Source organism: Prunus dulcis, chromosome 5 (assembly GCF_902201215.1).
Source record: "Prunus dulcis chromosome 5, ALMONDv2, whole genome shotgun sequence".
Classification (NCBI taxonomy): Eukaryota; Viridiplantae; Streptophyta; class Magnoliopsida; order Rosales; family Rosaceae; genus Prunus; species Prunus dulcis.
Window position 1 is genome coordinate 7,179,169 of NC_047654.1, and position 9,910 is coordinate 7,189,078.

The 9,910-nt window shown below is 41.6% G+C and overlaps 1 protein-coding gene across 1 annotated transcript; it reads right to left on the reverse strand.

The window, feature by feature from the left end:
- Positions 1–4,876: 4,876 nt before the first annotated feature.
- LOC117628936 (F-box protein At5g49610-like) lies at positions 4,877–5,902 on the reverse strand. The gene has a single exon (XM_034361479.1). It carries the CDS (start codon positions 5,900–5,902, stop codon positions 4,877–4,879), a length of 1,026 nt encoding a protein of 341 aa, XP_034217370.1.
- Positions 5,903–9,910: the final 4,008 nt, after the last annotated feature.

Here is a 9,910-nt window from a genome sequence, read left to right on the forward strand (position 1 = left end):
ACCCCTGCAGCATTACCACGTTTGACTAACTTCCTTTCCAAAATAGCCAGTGGCTCATCTTGCACAATACCATCTTCCGTAATTCGAGGTAATGTTAACGAAGGAGTCACGTGAGTTCCCAAATGCTTCTTTAAACAAGAGACATGAAATACGGGGTGGATCTTACAACCAGTAGGCAATTGGAGTTTGTAAGCCACTGGTCCCAACTGCTAAAATATGAAAACTATGAGAGAATATTTGTTTGTGGGAATTTTCTGTGTATTCTTCTCCTTGTAGGAGGTCATATTTATAATCCAACGAAACCTGAATGGGCAAGTAAATAATAAATTCCTAAATCTATTTGCAGTAGGAAATCAGGAATTAAGGTAAATCAATTACAATTATAATAGGAATTCTTGGTGTGTAAGGAAAGTAAGTCAATATCCACAAGTCACACCAACACTCCCCCTCACGTTGGTGCATAGATGTCGCCAATGCCCAACTGATCTAGTGAATTGTGGAATGCTTTATTGGAAATCGCCTTTGTCAAAATATCCGCCAATTGATCCTCGGATTTCACAAAATGCGCAATCTGGTCCATGTGTCGGGGTCGTTAGTCGAGAAGTCATAATCTGTGCAGCGGAAGATGCATAGGATACAAGTTGAGTAGGAATTGGGATCGGAATCTGAGCCTGAGTCGAGGCCGGAGTCGGAGTCGAAATCAGGATCAGGGTCTGAATCAGAGACAAATTCGGGGTCGGGGTCGGGGTCGTCTTCGGAGTCGGGGTCGGGGTCGGAGTCGTCTTCGGAGTCGGGGTCGGGGTCGTCTTCGAAGTCGAGGTCGGGGTCGTCTTAGGAGTCGGGGTCGGGGTCGGGGTCGGGGTCGGGGTCGGGGTCGGGGTCAAAGTCTGCATCTATAGGAGCGGAGCCATCTGAGCACTCAACTCAACGATGGTTGGTGGAGAATGAGAGAATGAGTCGGTGGTGCTACCTCCATGAGGGTTGAAAAAATCATCAACCCCCATAACACTAAATAAAATAATATCTATTACAATAGGACAAAATATAATTGGTAAGTAACCAAAATTCTTATGAAATAAGGACTCGCCAACACTCCCCCTCAAGTTGGGCAAAGATATTTCGCAGGCCCAACTTGACAAGTGAGTCACAGGACACCATACTTGAGAAGCACCAATTGTAGAGAAGATCTTTTAATCAACCACGAGTGAAACAAGTGACAAACTAAAACAAAGTTCACAGCGAAAACACAAGAGCAAACCCTAAAAAATAGGGCACATAGCAAAACACAGAAACCCTGTGAGCACGGCTGTAGATAAGGCAGAACACAAACCCTGTGAGCACGGCAGTAGGTAAGGCAGGACACAGAAACTGTGTGAGCACAACAATTAGTAAGGTAGAACACAGAAACCATGTGAGCACGGCAATAGGTAAGGCAGAACACCGAAACCCCATGAGCACGGCAGTAGAGACAATGGCAACAATAAATTCTTCCATATAAACTTTAGCTAATTCACTCAGACACAACTTCTCTTCAATCCTCCTCCCCCCTTGAAGAGAAGGGGTCGTCGGAGTCAAGAAATAAGCAACATCTTCATGGAAATATGTCAAGGTAATTGGGATAGGTCAATAAACATATCCCTTTCACTCCCCCCCCCCCCTCTCAAGGGGGGAGAAGAGCACTTAAATTTCAAGAAGAACACAAGCACAGGTCCCTAGATCGAACTAGGCTCTGATACCATGCTAAAATATGAAAACTATGAGAGAATATTTGTTTGTGGGAATTTTCTGTGTATTCTTCTCCTTGTAGGAGGTCATATTTATAATACAACGAAACCTGAATGGGCAAGTAAATAATAAATTCCTAAATCTATTTGCAGTTTGAAATCAGGAATTAAAGTAAATCAATTACAATTATAATAGGAATTCTTGGTGTGTAAGGAAAAGTAAGTCAATATCCACAAGTCACGCCAACACCAACTTCTCCAGTATCTCATAAGGTCCATAAAATTTCGGCTGGTATGAGTGAGCAGCCAAGGACTGTAACCGATAAGGTACCAATCGTAAATACACCATATCCCCAACCTGAAATTCTCTTTCGAAGCGATGTTTATCAGCTTGTGTCTTCATTCGATTCTGTGCCATAAGGAGATTAGATTTCAGCAAGGTCAACAATTTGTCTCACGCAGCCAAGCTTCTGTCAACATTGGCAAATCTTGTAATGCTTGGCTCATATGGTGTAACCGTGGGTGGGGGCCGACCATAAACAACTTCAAATGGGGTTAACTTGGTTGATGTATGATAGGCTGTATTATAGCTAAATTCAGCCCAAGATAACCAAAGCAACCATTTTTTGGGTTGAGCTGCAGCAAAGCACCTCAAATAGGTCTCCTAACACCGATTAACCACTTCAGTTTGGCCATCAATTTGTGGATGGTAACCAGAGCTCATCTGTAAGACTACATGATGCAATTTAAAGAATTCTTTCCATAAGTCACTAACAAATATTGGATCCCTGTCACAAACAATGGAGCTAGGCATACCATGTAACTTAAACACATGGTCCACAAAGAGCTGAGCAATGGTAGCAGCTGAATAAGGATGGCATAGTTGCTCAGATGATCAACTACCACAAAAATAACAGATTTCCCTTGGCAAGGGGGTAATCCAACAATAAAATCCATTGAGATATCAATCCACACCTCATCTGGTATAGGCAAGGGTTGCAATAATCCAGCAGGAGTCACAATTTCATACTTGTGTTGTTGACAGTTGGACATTCAGCTACCATTTTCTGCACATCATGTTTCATACCTGGCCAATAAAAACTCCGAGAAAGCCTTTGATAAGTCTTCAAGAAACCAGCATGACCAGCCGTAGGAACTGAGTGATGAGCAGCAAAAACTTTGGTCCTCCAAACCGAATCAAGACTGAGGACTATTCTGAAACATGAGTTCCTTGAGTTTGTGAAAGGCAGCAGTAGCCTCTAGAGTCCACAAAAATCCATCCTTCTTGGTTAACTGAGTCAAAGGGAAACTTTCCCTACCATAGTGAGGAATAAATTTTTGAAAATAGCCTGTGAGACCCAAAAATCCTCTCAAACTTTTAACAAAAGTAGGTACAGGCCAATCAACAACTGCGTTTAATTTGGAAGGATCAGCTGAAACTCCTTGCCTAGAGACGATGTGGCCCAAATATTCAATAGTAGAAACTCCAAAGGCACACTTGGACATCTTGACAAAAAGTTGATGATGCTTCAAAATTTCCAAAATAGTATGTAAATGCCTCAAATGATTTGACCATGAAGTACTGTAAACGAGAATATCATCAAAAAATACCAAGACAAACTGCCGTAAACAATTTCGGAAAATCTCATTCATCAAACTTTGAAATGTGGCAAGAGCATTTGTCAAACCAAAGGGCATAACAAGGAATTCATAATGTCCCTCATGAGTCCGAAAAGCTGTTTTTTCAATATCTTCTGGATGAACTCTAATATGATGATAGCCACTCCTCAAGTCCAATTTGGAAAAATACTTTGCTCCATGCAATTCATCCAACAGATCATCAATAAGTGGAATTGGATATTTATCCTTTATAGTTAACTCGTTTAACTGTCTGTAATCCATGCGCATTCTCCATGTGCTATCCTTCTTCTTGACCAACAAAACAGGAGAAGAAAAAGGACTATGACTGTTCCTTATAAATCCAGAGTCCAGCAGCTCTTTGACGCACTTTTCAATTTCTGACTTTTGAAGTGGTCCATAAACATATGGTCTAATGCTTGGTGGTTTACAACCATAAATCAGTCGAATCCGATGATCATGTTCTCTCATAGGAGGTAGAGTACTTGGGGTGCCAAAGACTGCAGAAAAAGAATCCAACAAGGCTTGCAATTCATTCTGTTGTGGTGAGGATAAATCATCTGCAGGTTTGGTCATATTTTCACATTCTACAGCACAGAGAATCACACCATAACAACCTGAATGCAACAACTTGTCCATCTAATGACAAGAAATAGGTTGTGGAGGCTGAGGCTTAGAACTGGACAAACAAATTTGCTCATTCCCATGCCAAAACTTCATAGTTAATCTCTCAAAGTCCCACAAGATTGGACCAAGAGTTCTCAACCATTGAACCCCTAACACAATGTCACAGCCTCCTAATGGCAAAGCAAACATATCGGAGGTATATACACAAGTCCCGATGGCTAAAGGAACCGCAACACAACAACCCTTACTCTGAACTTATTCGCCATCAGCTATTATGGCATCACAAATATGAGACTGATCTAACTTCCAACCCAATGAAATTTTGTCAACCATATTATTGATGTCCAAAATTGAATTCAATTTAAAGGAAATTGTCGGATGCCTGAGGAATCCTTCAGCATCTCAGGATGAATATGCAAGATACAACAAAAAAAAAAAAAAACACAAAAAACAAACTACAAAAAAAAACCAGAACACACATATCGGCAAATAAAATAAGCGCACAAATACGAAGATAGTCACACAATAATCACCCACTACACCAAAATCGAAACCCTCGAAGCACCAATACGAACACAAGCCAAAGCCAAAGGAGCCAGTAACCAGAGAATGGAATAAGGTGGTCATGCACCAAAGCTAGAGTCAGAGCTAGAGCTCTACACACTTTTCGCTATAGTAGAGTAGTTTAGAGGCTAAGAACGGGTGTGGGCCACCATGGGAGCACAAATGGGTGGATGTAATTGAGATTCCAACTAGTGCCCCGACCTCGAATCTTTGGAACTAACTCAAACATTCCTGCACCAAAGTTCCACCTGATAATTTTGTGAGCATTTACGTAGATGGTATCCTCAATAGTCGGGTGGAAAGCTATCGCAGTTTTTGCCAACTCATCTAGAGGCGTCATAGAAACGTACGTCATCATGATAGGAAGAATCCATTTGGAAGAAGGGAACTTTGTCGACCACCAAACGCCATTTCAAAGTATCATCGCCTGCATCTAACTCCCAGACACTCAAATGACCACCAAGCAGAAACTCGGACACCCGCAAATGCCCTCGACATGCACCAAGAACCCGATCCAACGAAATGGAATATCCCCGCACTTCAGACGACATATCAAGAGGTGCCAGACTGAACCGACATTTGTCAACAATAATATGATTGCCATCACCATCACCATTACTGATATCTTGGAAGGGATCCAACTCCAGAATATAGGAGGATGCATGATCGGAACCTGAAAAATACAACTTCCCATTGCAAGCAACGCCAGCAGTTATGATATCAAAATAATTTCGTAGGCCGCATACCACATTAGCGGACTCCCTCCATTCACCGGTCTCAGAAAAGAAGATGTCCACATAGAACTCTTGACGTAGTCGCACAACCCTCCACCTATATTCAGCATTAATGGAAACCTCATCATCGAAGGTGGAAGATGAGTTGTAGCTGTAGTAGGGATCACAAATGAACCCTACGCTTACCCAATTATGGATTCGAGGAGGGGGAGGAAGAGCAACCCATTTCTTGGTGTATGGATTGCAAATGTAATAATCACGTTGATCAAGTTCGCTTGGGCAGCACAAAACTAAGTCGTTGCACGCCCCTACCACAAATAATTTTTGTTCTGGTGCGGCTTCTGAAATAACAGGTAGCTGCAAACTCATCAGACCATCCTCGTTTTCCATCCGAAAGAATGTTCCATTGTCTACAACTACTGTACCTAAAATGGGCGTTTTCAAATCACGTTGGCGACGTACATATTGCCCAACAAAATGAGAACTAGAGATGAGTTCACACCAACGCTTGGACACGCACTTGCATTGAAAAACTAACTTAATACAAGAAAGTCGACAAATGATTTCAACCAATAAAACCTCTGGGAGATCATCAACACTATCATTCATCATCATTTTATTTCTGAGTCAAACCCAGCACCATTAACAACAAATTCGATGTCAAGATTATTAAATAACTGACTCTGAGCCCCACATATCATCAAACAAACACTAACTAGAAAATAGGGAACGTGCCCTACTTTTGGGGTCATATAGATCTTGAAATTTTTTTATTTTCGTCCATTTTATTGTATTTTATTTTTAAAACTGTAGAAATTTTCACTCACTCTTCAATCTATGATTTTGGTTGGCAGCCACAGATCAATAATTAACCAAAATTAGCCTTGGTTCTCCAGGTTCGAATGTAATTCATCCATCCATTTAGAGGTGTCAAATGGTCAGACCAGAGCACGAGCTCATCCTGTTTAAATAGAAAATCGAGTTGTAGCCACTGCATCTGAATGGTGGCCATTGCTGATGTAATAGCCACACACTTGCTGTTAATATGTAGCACCAAACACATGGCACAGTGTATTTGTGGCTGAAAATCAACTAGCCACGGATGCTGAGTCAAAACAGCACTTATTTTGGGATATTGGTGTAAACTATATGGGCTGCATATATTAAAACACTAACCTTGATCGTGAGCCATTGGTGCTGCCATGATAGTTGAACAGAGAGTAACCAAGTTCTACTCAAAATGATCCTTTAAGCTATTATTCTAGATGTGGTTTTGAATGCCCTTTTGCTGGTCTGATTGTCTGAGCAGGGACTTGATATTTATATGCATTAGCTCAAGATTCCTAGCCCGTCAAGGAATACAAGAGCTATCCAAATTGCAGTGGTATAAGGTGCTCTAATCGATTACACAAAAGGAATCTGTTGGAACAAGGATTTCTGAAATACACAACTTCCCTTAAAACCAAAACACCAAATCAAGTTCTTAATGAATACGAAGACCTAGATCTCCTATGACGATTAGAAGTGGTTTAAGACATAAAATATCTAACATTCTCCCACTTGGTCAAATAATTATCAAAGCCTTCGTTTGACTTCTGTGTGGTCATTGAACTCAAAAAGAATTGAATTGTTCCTTAACAAGTCCCTGTCAACAATTAAAAAAACTGCATAGAACTATCAAGATGGATTGAGTTTAGTCACCCAAGATATTTATAATTACACATACATATTTTATTATCACATAGACTCCAGCAAATTAAAACCAAAAGAAGAACATGACTTACTCCAAATGTGTTTTAATGTCATTATCATCGCAGTCCTCTTTATGAGATTTTGTAATCTCTTCTTGCAAAAACAGTCTTGACACTTTCATGAATAGATATCATATGCATTCTTTATAGCTAGCTTATTCCACAAAATAGATATCACCATATTCATTTGTCAAAATTTAAAATAAGCAATCAATTAAAATAACTAAACTTTATTAATAACCATATGCAACCTTCTTGTGAATATCCAATCGAAACAAAACAAAATGCTCCCACTCACTACTACATTTTACTATTTGCGCGACGAATAAGAAAGCGTCGCGCAAAGATCAATTTTGTCGCACAAAAAGAAGCGCGACAAAAAATTCGTCTCGCACAATCCGTCGCGCGAAGGTCGTGAAGAAAGCCTTTGCGCGACGAGGACAAACCTTTCGTCGCGCAATTCTGTGCGACGGGTAAACCATCGTTGCACCAACGATATGGAGACGAAACACATGTTGGTCGCGTAAACTTTGCGCGACGAACACAATTCGGCGCACATACCTTTGCGCGACGACAAATATATCGTCGCGCATAACGGGTTCGGGAGACGCAGATGTCCGCCGCAGAACCATTCGCGCGATGAGAAATCTTTCGTCGCTCATATATTTGCGCGACGAATCTAATATTTCGTCGCGCAAGAATTACAAAAAATAAAAAAATTTATTTTTTAATTTTTTTGTTACACGCGGGTTTGCGCGACGAAATGGTGCCGTCGTGCAAACCTAATTGTACAATTTTTTTTTTTTTTTTTTTTGTATTTTGTATTTTAAATAAAATTGATTTTTTTTTATTGATTAAACAATGAAATTGCAATAAAAATAAATTAGAATAAAATATTGTTATAAAATAAAATAAATGTATTACAAATAAAATAAATACACTAATGAAATAATGCATCAAAATCAACCGAGTCGTCGCCAATATGCGGGTCAGAGGTCTGGGCGTCAACCGGGGCAGTGGTCTGGGGGGGATGCTCGGGAGGGACGGGCTCGAAGGTCGGCTCATCAAAATACGGGACGGGAATGCCGGATTGTGCGAGGGACCGCAGAATGGCCGACAACTTGTTCTCAAGAGTGACCATATGTGCTGTCAAAGCAGTGACCTGACGTGAAGACTGCGCCGATGAACGAGGTCTAGGTTCCCTCCGCCGGGCATTCCCCATCCCTCGACAATATGTCCCCGGCCTCCTCCCGAGAGTCTGATCCAACGCCTCCGTCAAGATCTGAAATCCAGCATCCTGTGGAGGAGCCACAGACTCGATCGGAGTCTCGGGAGGAAGCTGGGAGGCGGACTCCTGAAGAACCAACTGGCTCCTCTCCACCATCATTGTCTGTTGAACATAACATAAAATATAAATTAAAACATGCATACAAATTGAATGCGTAACATAAGAATTAAAATTAAATAATACTTACATGAAGGGACTCGGCCAATTCATTTCCGGGTCGAACATAAACGTCACCAAAGACGCCGATCTCTGGGAACTTGGACCCCTCCTAAATTGAACAAGAGAAGAAAAATATTAGTATGAAAAAAATAAATTAATAAAAATGACATTAAAAATGAAATACAAATTTTGTGATTATTACCTGACGCCGTGCATCCATCCTATACGAAAAGGGTCTGGAGCCGGAATGGTGGAGAAGGGTCTTCTTCTTCCTATTACCTTTATTCACTTGGGCTTTATTCTGTTATACAAAAAATGAAACGTATTAGTTAAAATATAAAAAATTAAATAATAATGAAATATAAAAATAAAATAAACATTAATAAGTAATAAGTAATAATTAAACAAATATAATTAAAAAATACCGCAAATTCGGGCGCTTGAAAATGAGCGCAGAGCCACTCCCAACTATCCTCCCGCCCCTCAAGCTCCTTCGGGCAACCCTCCTGAAGAGCGACTTGCGGATCATCATAGGCCTGAAAATGGTGGTGCAAGTCGCTTTTCCACTGCTTGTACCTCTCAGCGAAGAGTCTGTTGACGTACGTCAACGACTCTTCGTCGAGATCCTCCAAGTTATAGTTCGCCTGCAATCAATTAATTAGATACGTTAAGTAATAGAAATATACACAATTTTAAAGAAAAATAATGAAAATGTAAGGTACATACCGACAGCTGGCCGCGAACCTCCGCCTTGATCTCGTCAGGCATGACCCTCCAAGACTTCCATTGCATCGGGCAATGGGTCCGCACGACGGGGCCAATGTCGTGGGCCAAGGAGCTATGCAACTCCGCCGTCGGTGCAGCCCGATGGCGCTCGTCGTATCCGATGCTAATACGACTGTTGGTCACCCGGGTGACCTTCGCCGTCTTCAGCTGACGACACGGTCCCTGGGTGTTCTTCTTCGCTGCAAAGAAATAAGGTATTAATGTTAAATAAAAAAACATCATCTCAAATTTCAATATAAAATTAACAATACAAAAGTGTAGTTATACCTGACTGTGATCCCGAGGCACCAGTACCGTCGGTCGATGTCGTGTCGATGGTGTCGGTGGGTCGGTGCCGCCGCCTAGCACTAGGTGGCTGCGCGACGGATGACGAAGATGACGCAGGCGCCTGGGACGCCCCGGGACCAACCACCACGTGGTCCAGCATNGCTGGAGCAGTGGCAGCAGATGCCGACTGAGCCGGGGGATCCGAACTCGGTGCAGTCGCCATCGACCTACCACGTCTAATCAAGTCTGACATCTGCACATGGCAGTCATGCAGAATTTAAACTAATTAATTAAAAGCATAGCCTGACCTAGGGTTTGGAATTTCGNAGTATCCGGGACTCCGATCAACGATCGGTCGAATCCTAAACGATC

Coding starts and splice junctions, on each gene's coding strand:
- LOC117628936 (XM_034361479.1), bottom strand. CDS start 5,902: ATGATGATGAATGATAGTGTTGATGATCTCCCAGAGGTTTTATTGGTT.